This window comes from Mauremys reevesii, linkage group 4 (assembly GCF_016161935.1).
Source record: "Mauremys reevesii isolate NIE-2019 linkage group 4, ASM1616193v1, whole genome shotgun sequence".
NCBI classification, from domain to species: Eukaryota; Metazoa; Chordata; order Testudines; family Geoemydidae; genus Mauremys; species Mauremys reevesii.
The window spans coordinates 133373141-133392021 of NC_052626.1; the positions used below are offsets into that span (position 1 = coordinate 133373141).

Consider the following 18881-nt stretch of genomic DNA (forward strand, 5'->3'; position numbering starts at 1 on the left):
AGAGGCCTTTTGACACTATTACCTATAGCAGAGGTAGGCAACCTATGGCACGGGTGCCGAAGGCGGCACGCGAGCTAGTTTTCAGTGGCACTCGCATTGCCCAGGTCCTGGCCACCGGTCTGGGGGGCTCTATATTTTAATTTAATTTTAAATGAAGCTTCTTAAACATTTTAAAAACCTTATTTACTTTACATACAACAATCGTTTAGTTATATATTATAGACTTATAGAAAGAGACCTTTTAAAAACGTTAAAATGTATTACTGGCACGCGAAACCTTAAATTAGAGGAATAAATGAAGACTCGGCACACCACTTCTGAAAGGCTGCCGACTCCTGGCCTATAGTTAGGGCTCAACTTCCTAGTTCAGGTGAACTCCAGACTCAGAGTGGCCACCTTCATAAAACTTCATCCTTCAAGTTGCATGTCACAGCATCTTGAGTTCACAGGGTGATGCAATATTATGACATCACTTTGCAAACGTGTTTCCAAAGGTCTTTCAGGATGCATCTTAATTGCCTCGAAAGCCTCTATACTGAAGGACTTCAGATCGCATGGTCTAGGGTTGCCAACCATCCTGGAGTCTCCAGGAATTAAAGACTATGTCATGTGATGAAGCCTCCAGGAATAAGTCCAACCAAAACTGACAACCCTACATATGGTCAAGAGTCAGGTTGCCCCCATAAATATCTGGAGACATGGCAGCCACAACTCAGGGTTTGAAGGTGGCACCTTGAAGAGATGGCAGCTCCCGCCCCCACTATTTTCAGAACCGACAGCAGTTTTGCCGTTTGGCTCCAAAATAACGTGTGTTGAAAATGAAAGCAATCCTATTTAGCACCAAAGATGATCTAGGCAAGGATAGTTTAAAAAGCCAAATTGTACTGCTGTCAGTATCAAAAAGCCACTCTCCCAACTGGCCCATTTGTTGGCAATTTCAGCAGAAGGCAAGGAGGCTGCATTCCTCACTGATGTTATTGTATTACAATAGCACCCAGAGGCCTTAAAGAGATCAGGACCCCCTGTGATGGATGCATACATACAGCAAGAGAGTCCTGGCTCCTAAAGAACTTACAGTCTAAATAGACAAGACAGACATGATAGGAGGGGAAACCGAGGGGTGAAGTGACTGGCCCAAGGTCATGCAGCAAGTCAGTAGCAGAGTCAGGAATAGCACTCAAGTCTCTGCACTCTGCCTCTACAGAAGGGACCCAACCAAGGCAGGGCTAAGGATCTGGAAGGGGGCAACACAGCTTAAGCTTGCACTGCTGCTGCTCATGCTGTACCTGCTCTATGACTGACTAGTCCCCTGAGGAGTTAGTGCTGCACTAAGATCATACCACATTTTTAATATTTTAAGACACAATTAATCCTGCATATTAATAAAAATAAATCTCCCCCTGGCAGGGCTAGAGAGGCATTCCATGAGCACTAGGGAGTTGTATCCACTCAAGACAACAATGGCCCCTGTTGTGATAACTCAGCCTATACATACACCCTAATTGTGAGCGGACGTTCACGGAATGTCACAATCACCTATAACAAATGCTGATAGGAAAAGATGCAAAGGCAAGAGAGACTGAACTCGTCCAAACACGAGGGCTACTGATATAACTCAAGGACTGTGTTAACTGCGTTCTTGGTGAACAAGAAAAGCACTGAACTGAAAATCGGCAAGCCAAAATTGGTGTCAAAGTAGGCCTAGCTGGTGGACAAAATAATGAAGGCAATGGGCTGTTCCACCCATCATTCCCTTTTTAGGTCCTTAAAGACTTGGGGGTGGGGGGGAGAGTTTCCCCATCCTGGTTCCACCCTTGCCATCTCCTGGGACCCCAGACTTCTGCCATCCTAATCCAGAGAAATATCCTGACCAGACTGGCCCAGAGAGAGGGAGCCAGATGAAAACATGTCCACCAGCTCTAGCTAAATCCTGAATACCACCTGGGATGTGAAACTCTGAGAAATTAACAGTAGTGTAGACAAACTCTCACCCCTGAGCAATGTAGCTAGGTCAACCCAAGTTTTAGGTGTAGACCCAGCCCTTTGTGTCTCTCCCCTCCACGTCCTTTTCCTTCCCCACCTTATTTCTTCTCCTTCCACTTATTTCCCCCTCAGATTTGACCTATTCTGTTAGTTGGCCCCTTCCCAGCCTCATTAACCCCTTCTAGGCTAGACGGGGTGTTCACCCCACACTCACCACCTCAGTAGTGTTTTCCCTACAAAATGGACTGTCACTCAGGAAGGTCACAGATCCACACACAAAAATTCCTAGTGACGCTTCCATCATTGTTCCTACTCCCAGAGAAATCAAGCAGCCCTCTGGCGCGTTCAGCACTGCTGAAGATGGGACAAGATCAGTACTCAGCCCGGCTACTTGACTCATACCAATAGTCTCATTTCAGAGCCTTGCTTGTGTATGAAACCCACTGCTTGAAATAGAAGGGGGAAGATACTGTGGTACAGTCAGCTTTCTGGTACAGGAAGCCCTGTAGCTGCAGGTGGTGGTGGGGCGGGGCGGAGCAAAGAGAAGAGAGAAAAGCCCAAAGCTTTCAAAAGTGACTAGTGATTTTGGGTGGCCCTTTTTGGGACATTTTAAAAAGGGCCTGTTTTTCAGTATTGAGCACCCATCCTCCTTCAGAGATTCAGGCCCCTTTAAGAAGTCACAATTTGGGCACCCTCTCCCCTGCCCCCACAAATCTCTACTTGTTACTGAAAGTCTTGGTGAGAAACGATGTCAGGTCCCAGCTAGTCCATGCCCTGGCTATTGCACCCTTACTCCCTACAGTATGTTTCCTAGTGCTTTGCCTACACTGATCTCAATTTAAATTGAGAGGGAGATCGAGCACGCCATCAGAACAGGGGGCAATCTTGCAGACAGCATGGTACTTACCCACAGATGGAAGAACTAGGGGTCATTACTTACCCACAGCTGGGTGAACATTTGCTTGGGGTCCTATTGAATTGTAATAGCAAAGCACAGTGGAGCAAATGATGGACAGAGGAAAATGCTCCCTATTCTCCAGTTGATGGAGAATTGCTCTGTCCTTTAACAGAGCTTAAAGGCAGACACTTTTACTTGGAAAATGGTTTAGTTAAAGCAGCAAGTTTTATGACACAGCAAGACTGAGTCACATCAAGCCAGATGTTTTAGTCTAGCTATGTTCTTCTTTAAACATTGACGAGTCCTTAACCTCTCTCCAGGCAAGGGCTTCCTTTAGCTCAGTTAGAGACCTGCCAGCCGCCCACTCAGCGGTGAGATGGAAGCAGGTGCACCAGCTGAGAGAAGTCACATGGGCTGCAGCACGAGGCTGCTACTGTATACACCAGGTCCCTTTAGGAGGAAGCATAGGGCTTAATGCTCAGCCCTGACTGCCATTGGGGGTGATTCACGTTGCCTGTTGCTACTGTGACACGTGCAAACAATTGGAGAAGGGACCGAGATTGAAGTCCCAGCACTGAAGTCTCCACTGCAATGGGAGGAGCGACTGCAGCACTAGTAACCATACTCAAGTGACCTTAGATCTAGCTAGCTCCAACAACAGCAGTGAAGCCACGACAGCATGGGCAGCCACACAATCTAGCTGCTCAAGTGCATACCCCGAGCCCCCGGCAAGCTTGAACTGATCCAAACTAGCTTTAGTATGTCAACACGTGCTGCAGTGACGCACTGATTGCAGTGTGGACATACTCCCCAGGCTCATGGGCCCAAGGAACTGGATTGAGCCACTGGAGGGTTAAAGTCTTGCAGATATTGCTGGAAAGGTTCTCTTCCACCTGTTTCATGTTAACCCTTCTTTTGGTTTCTTATGCGCCTCTCGAGGAGGCAGGGCAGGGAAAGGAAGACAGAACACTCAGCTGCTAGACTACTGTGAATGACTGCCTGTATTCCAGCCGTGTCCAGTGTGCTAGGCTCTGTCCAGACCATATGTCCCTCCATTTCTTCGAGACTCAGACTCCAGCTTGCCTGCTGCCGCAATCTAGTTCCTATTGCCTGCCCAGAACTGTAGAGGAGGAGAAACTAGGTGGGGAGTGCCCTGAATTACACGGGAGGGTGTCGGTATTACACAATAGACACACACTATTTATTCACCAGGAGAACTCTCCTGGCTGGAGCTGTGGAGACAGGATTTCTGGGGATCCATTCCAGGCTCTTCCACTGCCTCCTTACACAACCTCTGAGGCACCTCTATAATGGACATTCTACTTATCCACTGATGGAGTCTTGTGAAGCTTAACATGTACCAATCCTTTCTAGGATGAAAGGCACCATAGAAGAATCCCCATTAACACCCAGCTTTATCAATTTCCTGGGGCAAAACCACAAATAGACCCAGCTGCCACAAACATACATGGAGTCTTTTTCCAAAGGTGCCATAAAACCAGGCTCACAATTTGCACCCACACAGGTTTGATTCCTCTCAGATGGCAAGAAGGCACAGCCAGCACCAATCAACTCTCCATGTTCCACCAGCAAGTGGTGTGTGGGCCACAGGCCAGGGACTTCCCACAGCATCATCAGTTGCATGCAGAGTGCTAGGGCTTTGCACACAAGCATTGCTGTGCCTGCAACTGAAGGCACAGCATGAAAAGCATTTTATCAAGTTCTACACCTGCACACACAAATGCAACCATCCCTACTTTATTAGTACCCTTTTGGCTCCCACAGCTGCTTCTTTGCCTATAAAAATGTTTTAGCACCCTCAAAGCCCTCGTCTCCCAAGCACTGTACAACTAGTACTATTCCCATGGTACAAATGGGGAAACTGAGGCACAGATGTTCCCTAGCTTGCCTAACAGCACAGTCTCATGGTCAGAGCCAGGATTGGGACCCATGAATCCCAATTCCCAGAGCCATGCTTATACTGGGATAAAAAGAAATGAAAGCAGCAAAAAAGTGGTGGCACACCTTATAGAGACACACGTTTTTAGCAGCATGTTTTGTTGTGTGTGACTTCTACTTCTTCAGAAGCAAAAGGTGGATGGATGGAAATTTCCAGGGGCAGGTGAGTATATATAAGCAAGCAAGGTATCACTTGGTGACACTAGTGACTTCAACTAACAAAGACAGAAGAGTCCCACTCCTCCTCCCACACCACTGTACAGGGATATCTTTTGTTCACTGGGGAGCATTACCGTATGAAGGTTAACGACAGTAGCAGAGAACACAGAGGTAATTACAGAAGCGCCAGCAAACCTTCCAAGCCATTTATCAAAAACATCCCCGGAGGAGACAGGTAAGACGATAAATATTTCGCAACAAATTTGTGCCCGAGGCATTGGATTCAATAAAATGCACGCCCTCCCCACCCTTTTCAAATTCTCTTTGGTTGAAGCCACACAGCAGGTCAGCCACACTGGAGGTCTCTATTGCCTGCACTCTCCCCATTCCCCTCTCAGCCCATTGGCCTCCCTGGGGACAAGAGTGGAACATACAAATTCCACTTAGAGAATAAAAGATCAGAGAACTGAACTGTGGCCCAGATACAGCTGACTAGCCCCTCTATGCCCATAGTCCCAAAGCACTGGAGTCACAAACTGTAGTTGGCCTTGGTATTCTAAAGGCCGAGAAGGGAAAGCAGGGTGGGGCAGATTCAAAAGGAACAGGCTGTGCTGTAAAGTGGGTTGGGGCCAGGTTAGAACAGCAAAAGAGACGGAAAGAAGAGCAAGACTGGCATGAATCATGCTGGCAAGGGGCCTGAGAAAGGTGCCCTGAAGGGAAGAGGGTATGAAGTGAACAACCAGCTAGGCCAAAAACCCCAACGAAGCACAAAGCAAAAATAGAGTCTCACATACCTGTCTCTGGCTCAGAATTAAAACTTCGTTACTGCACACATTGAACTTGGGAGCTCGCTGGCTTCTGGTCCCATCAATCCAGGGCAGGACGGAGGCGCACTTGGAAAGTTACACAGAGAAGCACACTTCCCCAAACCTACTACAAGGGACAGAATTCCAGCCAAGCACCTTGTTAGAACCTGCATCAGGCTGCACATAAGCACACTGGAGAGGAACCCAGCTGAGGCTGAGTTTACACCTTGATTATTCCCCACACACACTATCTAGTTATCAACTAGGGGTGAGCCTGAGCAACATCTACAGAGCCAGACCTCCTGGAACTTTGGGGATAGGTTGGCTCTGGATTCCAAAATTGCAGCTCCACCCATTTCTGTCATGACCCCCTCCCCCTAAGGATTAGGAAACCAAGCAATGCAGGTGTTGCAAACTTTGTATGTTCCTTACACATTTCAGCTCTCTGGAAATCTAAGCCAAGATCAATTAGCCTTGGTTAGTTCAAGCTGTAGCTCTTGCAGCTGGGTAACATGCAAGTCAATTTCCCGCTCCATCATTTCTGGAAATTTGCCAAAGGCTTAGTTCAGCTGCTACCATTCTTCTGTTTAGAATAAAGAGCCAACCCCATTTTCTGCAGTATTTCTTCTTCGGGGAAGCAGTACTGCTCCTTGAAGTTGTCACACTTGAGGAATACTTTCTGCTTAGAGGAAACAATTCCCTAGTTACACAATTACTTGCATTGTAAACTGTTTGGGACAAGGACTGCCTCTTTGTTCTGTGTTTGGACAGTGTCTTGCACAATGTGCCCCTGGTTCATGACAGGGGTTCCTAGGTGCTACCACAATACAAGTCAGAGTATGGAGTAACATACCAGGAACTGAAACCCTTTGAGAGCATTGATGCCAGAGGGCCACACTGTCAGGGAATGTGCCCCAGTGGGATAGCTCAGTGGCTTGAGCAGTGGCCTGCTAAACCCAGGGTTGTGAGCTCAGTCCTTGAGGGGGCCACTTAGGGATCTGGGGCAAAAATCAGTGCTTGGTCCTGCTAGTGAAGGCAGGGGGCTGGACTCAATGACCTGTTGGGGTCCCTTCCAGCTCTATGAGAGAGAGGTGTATCTCCATGTATTTGGGGGAGGGATAGCTCAGTGGTTTGAGCTAAACCCAGGGTTGTGAGCTCAATCCTTGAGGGGGCCATTTAGGGATTGGCCCTGCTTTGAGCAGGAGGTTGGACTAGATACCTCCTGAGGTCCCTTCCAACCCTGATATTCCATGAACTGCTTAGCAGTGTCATGCCCCTTAGCTGCACAAGCACCCCAGGATAGTCTGTGCCCAGCTTATAAAGGACACAAGGGCCCTCAACCGCGCCAGTTCCTTCTTCTGTAGCTACACTGAAATTCTATCCCTGAAACTGCTGCCAACAGCAATCAATCACTATTACCAGGAAGTCACAACCTCCAGCAGCAAATGTTCCTAAATCCTGGTGATAACCCCACTTCACACTTGTTTTCAAACTGCTCTACAAGCATTCCCCACTCCACAATGGGATACAGGAGGCACAGAGCAAGTGTCAGAGCCATGGCAAGTTTCTATGCAGCTCCAAACTCCCAGTCCAGCGCTCACCTCTCTGTGCTACTGCACCTTGCCTCTCATAGGAGCTTTGGTGTCTGCCTTGAAAATGGCAAGTATGGGGGCAGAGACCTAGATACGAGGATGCAGAGGGGATTTTCAGTACCCATTTATCCTTCAGAAATACTCGGGAAGCAGCAGTACACAGCACAGGGTGAGTGTCACATCATTTTCCCCATGGCTTTTGTATCGATGTCAGGTTTTGTTAATTTCCTGCATAAAAAAATAAAAAAAACTAACAAAAAGAAAATCCTAAAGTTCCCTATGAATTACCCCTTCCAGTTTTTTGTAAACAAGAACAAAATTGGTAAGGAGTTTTTTTTGAAAACTGAAAAAATACTTAAAGAAAAAAAAAAGTTGGTTTTTTCCCCATTCCATTGTGTGTTGGGGAAAAAAAAATCAGAAGCTTCCAACCAAAACAGAAGTTTTCTACAACAGCATTTGTTGTGATTGCGAAGCCATTTTTTGTGGAAAAACACGACAAAACAAAACAGCTTAGTCCAGCTGTACTGTGTGTGTTCCAGTGACTGGAACACACTGAGGTGCCACACGCATATGGCCAAGCTGGTCACTTGCCCCCTCCTCAATCAGGTAGCACTGTGCAAGGGCATTTTCCCTTTCTGCAGAACAGACACTCCCCTTCTCCTTTCCCCGCAGTACCCTTCACTTCCGAATTCATTTCCCTTCCCAAAGCTCTCCCCCTTCCCATACTTCCCCCAATGATGCACTCTGAATTTGCTGCTCTCGTCTTCTCCCGGGGAATCAGACCTGCACCACACTTCCCAATGGCTCCACCACACAATTCGGCACATCAGTGTCATGCTGAACACCAATAGGGAAGGTCAGAGCGGCCTACAGCTTCAGTCACTACGGGATGACCAGACACACTATTCTACTGTCCCATTAACACGCTAGTCAGGGTGCTGCTGAAAGTATGTTACAGGCACTTTAATACAAAAGAGGGACTATTGTAACAGATTACTACAAAGGTAATTGTGTTTTTTTTGACAGCAGAGTTGTAACTATAAACCTGAGAACAGATACCAACAGAAATGACAGACCAACCCTTCAGCTGGGGTGCCATGAAGGCCTGCCCGTTGTTTTTAGAGTCATTGTACCATTAGTAGGTGCAGCCGTTCCCCTGCCCTTCCCAGCCTCAGGGCTGGGTGCAATGCCTGCATAGGCCGCGGCTGGAGCAGAGGGGTCACCGATGCTGGGCCTGGGGGGCCACACTAGCAACCTGCCAGAAGCCTGAGAGCTGCACGTGATTTGTACACAGAGGAACAGGATGCAGACACCCTGATCTCTGACACAGAGGGGCAGCCCACACAGACTTCAGGCACCAGCATGCCATGCTCCAGCTCCACCTCAGCAGAACATGGGTGGCAGGGAGGCTGCATTTTAGGACTCCACAAGCAGCTAGCAGGCTCCTTGCTCGTTAGGACATGCCGTACCCACCTAGCCGTTTGCCACGTACAACTGAAAACACAGTAAGTGCATCAGCATCACCTTCCCAGGGACATCTCGGGAGTTCACCCTGGCACTGTACATGATTAACAAAGAATATTTAACAGAGCAGACATCAGTGATGAGCAGCGCACACTGGAGGGGGAGGGATCAGAGACAGGGGCATGTCAGCAGACAGTCCGTTTCCATACCCACTGTACATTCTGTACGCGAGGGCATCTCTAGCCAAGTCTCCAAGTACAGGTCGTCTTCAGCTCAGGCAGGAGGAAGCATCCCTTCTGGCTCCCCCCACTAGGTGGCTGCCCATGGACGGCTGGGACATTGGTCTGACTCGCAGCCCCCATAGCAGGGAGGATATACAAGCAGCAAGTCAGGATGCTGGCTGAGGAAGAAGTGCTCTTAACCCATTAGCTCCCATTCCAGCCCATATCAGGCAGACATTACAGCGACAGAAGCATTTGAATTACCTAGACAGACACCACCTATTAACTCACCAAAGCCCTTTGATGAAGCCATCCTCCCACATGTGCCCCTAATTAGCTCAGGTGCCCATCATGTGCATTTACAAGTGGCACAGTAGTATAGGAGACAAGTCCTGACCGTAAGGCATCCATGGGTAGAGGTAGACTTGGGATTTTCTCCAGTCTGTACAAAAAAGAAAATTATTTTCCCCTGTGAACAAAAAACCACCCTTGTGTGTTCGGTTCAGTATCCAGCTCTGCAGGATTGCACCCCAATTCCGCAAGGCAGGGAGGAAAGGGTTAACTGCTACCGCTGCCTTGAGCTGTCCGGCTGCGCTGGCCCCTGTGGATCTTCATGTGTTTGGATAGGTGGTCACTGCGGGCAAACTTCTTTTCGCAGGTCAGACACTGGTAGGGCTTGACGCCAGAGTGGGAACGCTTGTGGCGCGAGAGCTCATCCGACCGTGAAAACCTGCCGGGAGAAGGGAAGCACATTGGGTTCTTTTGGCTGCATGTTTACTAATGTAAATTACATTTACTAATGTAAATCCTTTTACTAAAGGATTGTCATTCCCTGATGTCACCAGGGCCAAGCCAGGAAACAGAACAGAAGAGGATTGTAGGAACTAGGAAGGGGTAAGAAGGAAGGCCTGGGGGTAGGGCATGGCACTGGACTGAGACTCAGGACACCTGGGATAAATTCCCACCTCTGCCACAGACTCCCCACATGACCTTGGGCAAGTCCCTTAGTCTCTAATGGCATGCCTACATCAGAAATGCTACAGTGGCACATCTGTAGTGTAGAAACTTATTACAGCGAGGGGGTTCTTCTGTTACTATTGTAAATCTCTCTCTCCACCAGGCAGCAACTGCATTGATGGAAGAACTTTTCCATTTACCTAGTGGTGCCTACACTGGGACTTAGGTCACCTTAAATACATCACAGGGCATGCAATTTTTCCACAGCCCTGAGCAATATAGTTAAGCCAACCTAACTTTGTAGCACAGACCAGCCCTCAGCTCCCCATCTGTAAAATGGGGATTATACACCCATGTGAGAGAATTGGTGAGTGTGAAATGCTGGACTACTACTGTCATGAGGATCAGATAAGCACCTGGAGAGACAGAAATAGCAAACACCAAAGGGGCTGAATGAAAACATCTTCTTGGCCAAAAGTAATACTTGGCATTTGCACAGTGCTTTCCACCTAAGAGCTCTACAGACGTCAATGAAACCTCAGCTCCCTTGTGAAATACAATCCCCATAAAGGCATAGGGGTGAGTGCAGCTTGCCTGAAGTCCATGTACTACAGATTTCCCAGTTCCTCCTTTCACAACTACAGCACATAGCCTGGCATTTCCCCCTTTTGCCACCGGGCCAAGTGATCCCTGGTGTAATTTCAATCACTGACATGGGCAGTTTGGCACCAGAGATGAATTTGGGCAGTTGTCTCCGTTTTGTGGCTGGGAACAAGGCCACAGTAGCAGCCAGTTAGGATGGGCTGCCCTGTCTCTGCTCTCCTCACAGACCCGGCTAATTAGAAAGAACCCCAGACACACAGTACTGTTGCCACTGAGTGTCTCCAAAGAGATGCCCCCACACAGCCATCCCCATGGCAGGTGACTAGGATGCTTCCCTTGTTCAGAAGCAGCTCTCCCCTCAAAGAGCCTAGAAACCCCTGGAGACTGGATGACACGGACTGGGAATGGGGTACAGTGCTTCGCACCTCTAGGCCACCGCTTCAGAGCCAGACCAGGGCAGTAGTGACCGAAAGCCAGTCCTTGCCCTCTGGCAGCAGTTCAGTGGCCGGGCTGACTTTAGCAGTCTCACTACAATTCCCTATGGCCACACCGTCAAGCCTCCCCTACAACTGGCCCTAGTTACTCCCTTGCTGGAAGCGTTGGCTGAGAGGTTGAATGGAGTCAGGGACAACGAGCTGCCCCTCAGGCTTGGAGGCAGTCACTCCAGGGCAGGGTAGAGGCACAGTGCTATGGGGACACTTGCTCTGTAAACAAAGGACTCTGGGGCTGCCAGGCCAGTCTTTCACAAAGGTTCTCCTCCCCCACGGCACAGGCTCAAAGCAGGCTTTCCCACACATTCCCAGCAGCGAGTCCCAGCCCTGAGCTAGTGGGACACTTCCAGGAGCTCACTCTCCATTACCCACTCAATCCCTGGCTTCCCTATAAAGAGCAGCATTGGTTTGTCTGACAGGGGACACTGGCTCCCCCCACTAAACTGTGACAGGAGTTCATTTCTCAAATGATCAAGAGCCAGCAGGAGGCAGCAGCTTCCCATCACTATCAGCCTTTGCTACATTCCAATCTGGGGACAGACATCCGCTCCTCCTGGGACCGGTTTAAATAGCAAACTCCACGTGCGAAGGCTGCATACACCAGTTTCACAGTTCTAGGCTGGAAGTTTCTATCCTGCGGCATGTTAGTGAAAGATCCAGATACTCACATTGCCCTCGTCCACTATGGTACCTGGACATATCCATCTACTCAGCTCCTTAATTCCACATATGACGTCTATCAGCTTAACCTCTCACGAAAGCTCTTTAAGTGCATTCAAATCCCTGCCCAATTTCTCCAGCACCCTTTTTCCTCCACCCTCAATGGGGCACACAGGAATCCAAATCCTCAGGCACCATCAGCATGATGGTCTGCTCAGAACTGGACTTTCATCAGTTTGGGTTTAGCAGTATCTGCATTACAAAGCCTCAGAACTGATGTGATATCACTGTGATGCTTCATGTTTACAAATATAACTGGAGAAAACCCAACAAGGAGTACGGGAGAGGATCTACTCCCTATTCTAGCTCACACGTATGGTAGAAGCATTAGACAGAAGGGCTTTTCCATATGGCTGAAACATACTAAAAGAATGTGGAGCAAGAAGCTTTAGTTACACTCAGGCTCACTACGATAGTATTTCAGTTCACATCTGATACAGTAAAATGCTGCACCTGTGGGTCTGTTCACAACTAACACTGCAGAAATTCAACAGATCCCAAGGCAGTCTCTCCAGACCTTCCAGGAGAAACACTGGCTTATTTTCTAGCCTAGCCATGAGCAGCAAATTCATCAGGATTTTTTTTTTTTTTTTAAAAACAGTGAGCGATTTGATTTACAAGTTCCTGAGGAAAGCAATGGGCGATCCAATAGAGGAGACACGTATAAGTGGACCAATTATAGGAAGCAAGCTCTGGAAACAATCCTGCACTGGCCAGGGAATAGACTAGGAGTAACATTTTCAAACACACCTGAGTGACTTAAGAGCCAAACCATTTAAATCACTTTCAATGGGACGTAGGTGTTTTTGAAAGTTTAACCTAAATGTCCTGAGAGGTCTTTCTCACCCCCTTCCCAGCCCTCCTCAAAGCTCTGCTTTCTATAATTCACTGTAAAAACTGAATCCCAGAACAAGGGAAGGTTACTTCTAATTAAAACTCTCCTGCTGCATTAAAAGGTACAATCTCAATTAAAACACAGTCAGCATATGAACAGCTGGGGGAAGCCGAGGCCTGAAAATTTACACTTGGAAGTCTTGGATTTGCTATATATTTAGTCCAGGACCCAGTGCCAAAAAACATTGCTAGACTGAAGGAACAGTGAGGTTTTAGAATCAGCTCTCTGGAGCATTAGAGCTAGCAGAGGATGCTGCCTACCTTTGAAGAGCAGACAATGCCAGCTATCTAAAGGGACAAGACACCTGCTGAGTCAATCTTGCAAACGCACAGGAAGGAAGCGAGAAGATAAGCAGAACTGTGTGATTTTCAAAAAGGGATCACAATCTGCCAGGGCCAGACAGGACAGATTTCCAAGGGCTCAGCACCCACAGCCCTAAGCATGCTAGATGCTGAGCTCTTCTGAAAACCTTGTCCTGAGTGCGGGTACTGAGCACTTGAGAAAAGCAGGCCCTACCAGACTGCTGCTAGTCTTTATAAACACACATGCACAGGCCAGATCCTGCAGGAGGCAGTCAATGGCTTGGCTGCCCGGCAGCCAGTGGAAAGGCGACCTCAGCACCAGGCTTCTCCACTTGCACACCCACCTCCAGCCGCAGTTGGGCCAGGAGCAGGTGTAGGGCTTCTCTCCAGTGTGGCGCCGGAAGTGCGCTTTGAGGTGGGAGCTCTTGGTGTACATCTTGCCGCAGCCAGGGTGCGTGCACTTGTGGACCCGAATGACAGATGGGGAGACCTTCTGGAACTTGGGGGCAGCGTCGACCCCTCTTAGACTCCCCAGCGCCGCCGGCCTCAGAGCGATGGGCAGGGGGGCTATTTTGACGTACTTTTGGTCCAAGACAGTCACGGGGGGCTGGGCAGCCTGAGGGACAAGGGTCAGGCTTTGGCTCTGCACACTGACCACCAACTGGGCCACCCTGATGCTGTCCACAGCGCTCTGTGGTGGGGGGCTCCCACTGTTCATTTGGACAGGCTGGATCTGGAGGATAACAGGGATGCTCCCAATACCCACTGTCAGGCCCACAGCACCGGCTACCCCCCCCGCCTCAGCAGAGCTCAATACACCCCCTTCCGGAGCCAGCCTGGGGGTAGGCTGCTCTCCAGGGCTCCCCAGGTTGATCTCCGACTTGATCTCCAGCTTCCCCCTGACGGGCTGTTTCTCACTCAGCTCGTCCTTGAGGAGCTCCATCTTCTCCTTCAGGAACTCCTCAATCTCCTCGAGGGTGGGGGTGAAATCTCTGGAGAGGTCATTACAGAAGTCGGGCAGTTTCAGATGAGCTTCATAGAGGGTGGCTTGGGATTTCTCACCTTCTTTCTTCACCTTGGACACCAGGAGGTGGGCGTCTTGCGAAGGGCAGCTGCCATGGCGAAGGAGAAGGCTGGAGCCATCCTGAGGGTTGGACGCTCCTGCGTCGCAGTCTTCCGGCAGAACGGCAGACGGCATCTTTGTCTTACGAGCATCAGCCTTGCTGTCTAGCCAAGAGGCACCAGCTGGGGGGGCCAGGGGATCCAAAGCAGGGAGCAACTCGCTGCAATTTAGAGAGACCATTTGTTGTCCAGCGTCCCTTCTGCACGGAAAGACGTTAAACTGACTGGGTAGGAAGCCTGTGTAACAATTCAGCTGGGCAGCAGTACGGCTGGTAGTCCTGATATTGCCGGGAAAGCGTTAGCCCACCTGCAAAGGAGCGACACCAAGGAGATTATTTACCAGTGCAAACATCTAGGAACAATTCGATTACAAACAAGCCACTATTGGGGGGGGGGGGTTGTTTTTAAATTGCTCTGTTGCTCAAACACACATTCCAGTTATTTTCTACCTAAATGGTCTACAGAGAACTGGATTGTCACATGATGTAGGCTTTCTTCCTTGTTTCCATAATTTGCATTAGCAGCCACCTTCACATGTATGAAACACTTTCCTGATATCACTCTTCTGGTTCAACAATCACTGCAGTTGCCAGAGGGATGGTTTGCAATAGCACATGGGAGGGGAAGTGGTTTGCATAGGCCTGACTAGGAGGAAGAGGTGATTCATGAGATAAAATCCAAGATATAATTAAAAAGGAGCAAGGAGAGAGTGAGAGAGAAAAAAGAAGCCTAGACTAGAGCCATTTGCGAGCTCTTAGCTTCCTGTGAGTAAGCAAATACATGGGATTCCTTCTGAGCTCTCCAAACCAGTTGTGCCAGTCCTTGCTAGCGCCATCTCCCCAGGTTCCTTATTGTCCGGAAAGGCAGATTCTGAGGAGCTTTCCAGTTGTAGCAAGCCCGGCCTTACAAATAAAAAAGCACCTGACTTAGTTCATGATCTGCCAAGGGCAAAACGTAGGACAAAGACCCTAAAATTGCTCAAGGCCTTTCGCAACATGGTTCATAACCTGTCCTTGGTACGACTTTGCATCTCTTGCCCGGCCGGTTCACAATGAACAGAAGCCAACACCGGGTGTACGTGAGGCAAGGGGTGAAGTTGGGCCATATCAGTCTCACCCCCATCTTCAGATCTCTGTGCTGGGCTTCCAGCTTTCTTCCCACATGAAGATGAGGAGTTTGAATTCAAAGGCTCTGCTTCACTTTCATCTCTTCCCCCTCCCCTGCCACTTCCCCTCCCCCACTTCTCAATCCCGATACTTCCCTCTCCATCACGCCTCAGATCTACTCCTTTCAGGCTGCTGACTATATTTACAACAGCCTCCCCATCTCTGCACACCATGCACCTTCCTTATCCTCCTTCCCCTCTCCCCTTAAAAGCCAGTTCTTCCCTGAAATCTGCCAGCGCTGCTCTCCTCTGGGAGACAGCAGGGACCAGGTTGCAAAGTCTGGGTGAGCTGACTTGTTCTTGAACCCCGCACTAACAAGACAGACAGCTAAGCAGCATAGTCATAGGGGGGTCCAGCCATTAGAGCACTAGTGTGGGACTCGGGAGACCCACGTTCAATTCCCTGCTCCACCAGACTCCCTGTGAGATCTTGGACAAGTCATTTTGTCTCTCTGTGCCTCACTTCCCCTTAGCATGGCCCTACTTCACAGGAATGTTGAGAGGCCAAACATTAAGTCATAAGATGCTCAGATCAATGAGGCCAAGTACTTAAGACAGACACGCTCTGGATTTGCCAGGTATCAATGACAGCATCTTGCCTACTGGAAGCATTTTTTAGATTGTACAGGTTTAACTAAAATTCACAGCATCAATCTACATGGATGACAACATTCAAGAGTTATTAACAGACATGTCATGTATAAAACGCAGAGCCAGCTTTCACCAAGCGTATCGCTGGACTAGATTAGCTCTTTAGATATTAGTTTGTGTTTCTATAGCATCTTTTGTTTGCAGTGTTGTTGTAGCCATGTTGGTCCCAGGATATTAGAGACAACACGGGTGAAGTAATACTGCTGGAGAGAGAGAGAAGCTCTTCAGGAAGAGCTCTGTAGCTGAAAGCTTCTCTCTCACCAACAGAAGTAGTCCAATAAAAGATATTCCCTCCCCCACCTTGTCTCTCTACAGCACCTTTTGTTATGGGAGGATCTAAAAGCATTTTAAGTCTCCCAATGACCCTGGGAAGTAGGTAAATATGCTGAATTCACAGAGAGGCAGCCAAGGCACAAAGAGGTAAAGTGACTTGCCGAAGGTCACACAACAGGCAAGAGCTGGGAACAGAAGTCCAGAAGTCCCCACTTCCAACCTCCTGCACTAGTCAGTACAGCGCATTCCCACCCCTTCTTTTTAAAGGATCAAAATGGTAAGTGACTCAACTCTTCGGGGCAAGGACTGTAATTTACTAGATTTGAACAGGGTCTATAGCACAATGGGACCTCTGAGCTACTGCCAAATAAATGATCAATAATTATGATACTACAGCATTTGCACCATCATCGTTAGTGACCAGATACCATGAAAACAGCAGATACAGAAATGCCCACAGATATAATAGTCAAGGGCTGTGAGCATGCACAAGCGTTAGCATTCAAAAGCTGCTCTACAAAAATGAGAGCAAGGAGATAACCGCTCCCAGGTAGACTGGGTCCACAAAACAGATTAGACTTACTTGAGGCAAAGGAAAATGATGATTGAAATATGGGACCGCGACTCAGATCCGGATTCTATCCCTGGCTCCGCTACGCACGTCCTGTGTGATCTTGCAAGTCCCTTTGCTCTCTGCACCTCAGTGACCTCTGAGGAATCACTTCTCTCTCTCTGCCTCAGTTTGCCCCTCTGTGCAAGGGAGCTAATAAAACTGCCCTACCTCACTGGCAAGGTGTTACCAGGCTAAGGAGTGGCTTTTAAAGTGCTCCCAGACCCTGGGATGAGAGGCAGGGGGTTATTAGCAGTAAAGCGCTGGCTGTGGGAGTACAACTGTGTGCCACATGGATCTCCGGTGATTCCCGGGAGCTGGAGTCTCACATGATTTAGCTGCAGGCTCCATATGCTGCCGGGAGTTCACAGTGAAAGGGGCTGCAAGAGCACGCTGTAAACCGACTTAGTGCCATTCCCCAGCTTCCCACGCAACTTCCCCGCTTACTCTAGCCACCATCATTCATGGCAGGATGAGGCCCCGCCCTCCCACCGGACACTCCTGATTAGCCAGCTCTTCTGTCAACCAACCGGTCTGGGGGTTTGTGATAGGGCACCTCCCCCTGCAAGCCGGGGGAGAGCGGACTGAATTACACTCCCCACGTGACGCAGCCAAGTACACAGCAGCCATTCAGCCTGGAAAACTCGTCTGTGCTTCAGCCTGTCAAGCGCGGGGCGCCTTTAAAGCCCAGCCCGGGTGGGGGCTCTGCACGAGAAGACTTGGCGTGTCTCGGCCCGCAAAACACCCCCCACCCTTGCACTGAGAGAGACCCCGGGAACGCTCCTTCCGCTGCCCAGCCCTGGGGATTCCCCTGCCCAGAGCAGGAGTCTCTCCGCAGCCCGCCCCGTGTGAACGCAGCCAGCCCGCACTCCGCGCCCGGCTCCCCTTCCCACCGAGCGCGCCGGAACAGGCCCCCGGGGAGCGCAGCTGGGCAGAGCCACGCACGTGGCGACTTCGTTTCCCTCCCCTCGCAGCGCAGACGGGGGCTTCCCCCACCGCCGGGGGTGGAGGTGAGCGCTCGGGGCTAGGGGGCGGAGGGGCCGCCGCCGCCTGTCTCCCTTACTGGATTAGGGAGGCTCCGGGGGGAAGAACACGGTCAAGTCGCCGAGGACAAGTGGAGCCCGCCCACTTCTCCTGCGGGGAATAGGGACTTCAGGGGAGTTACTTTTTCCTTTAAGCCACCGCGCTGGAAGAAGGGAAAACATCCGCATCCCCCCTCCCCTCCCTTCGCCCCCCAAACCGGGCCGGGCAGCCCCCCGCCCCGCACGAGGCGCCCCCTTCCCGGCTCCGCTCCTCTTACCAGCCGGCTGCCCCCTTCCATGCTGGCACCTCCAGCTCCGCTCGCTCACATGACCCGAGGGAAGCTCCAGCCGGAGCCGCCGCCCCGCCCCGCCGAGGGCTCGGCTCGGTCCCCGCAGCCCCATTGGTGCGCGGCCGCTGGGGCTCGCCTGGCCGGCAGCCGGAGGGAGCAGCATGTGCGCAGCAGAGCAGGGACACGCCTCTATCCTGAGCCCCGCTCACTATAGCTGAGGGGAGGTGTTTCTCGAGGGGTATTTAATAAAAATAGGGTCATTACGGGGTCATCACCCCGGTAATTAATGGGGGTCTAATAACTAATAATCACCTTTAATAATTAAGGGCTGCAGAACAATCATCGCATGATTAGAAGTTTAGCAATTCCAGCAGTTGACGATTAATTCACAATTCAGAGATAATAGTGAATAACCACCAGCAGTTAATTGTAATTAAGGGATGCAGCAATGCCACTAAGGGACAATAATGAAGAGGTTAATTAAGGAATACTGGATAATTAAGGATAATAATATGGACCTTAAGTACTGAGTCTTTATCTGCCAGTAAGGAACGGTGGGGACAGTGAAAGGCCAGATTTGCAAAAGTATAAAGGTGCTGATCAGCATGTGGTGTAATTTTCAAAAGCACCTACAGTGCCTAATGCCCACTTTAAATGCCACTGGGCACTTAGCTGCATTTTTAGGCACCTAAAATACC

At 49.7% G+C, this 18881-nt stretch overlaps 2 protein-coding genes across 2 annotated transcripts in view; both read right to left on the reverse strand.

The window, feature by feature from the left end:
- ELK4 (ETS transcription factor ELK4) overlaps positions 1 to 6071 on the reverse strand; it is a 33554-nt gene extending 27483 nt beyond the window's left edge. Inside the window, exon 1 of the mRNA XM_039537506.1 lies at positions 5794 to 6071. The gene's annotated coding sequence lies outside the window, so the exon portion shown is untranslated. The remainder of the gene's footprint in view (positions 1 to 5793) is intronic.
- A 2262-nt stretch (positions 6072 to 8333) lies between these two features.
- LOC120405387 (Krueppel-like factor 15) lies at positions 8334 to 18404 on the reverse strand. Its single transcript, XM_039538977.1, has 3 exons — positions 18172 to 18404; positions 13395 to 14479; positions 8334 to 9812 (listed from the first exon to the last, which is right to left on the reverse strand). The coding sequence occupies exons 2-3, from the start codon at positions 14351 to 14353 to the stop codon at positions 9641 to 9643; spliced, it is 1131 nt and encodes a 376-aa protein (XP_039394911.1). The 5' UTR covers positions 14354 to 14479; positions 18172 to 18404; the 3' UTR covers positions 8334 to 9640.
- Positions 18405 to 18881: the final 477 nt, after the last annotated feature.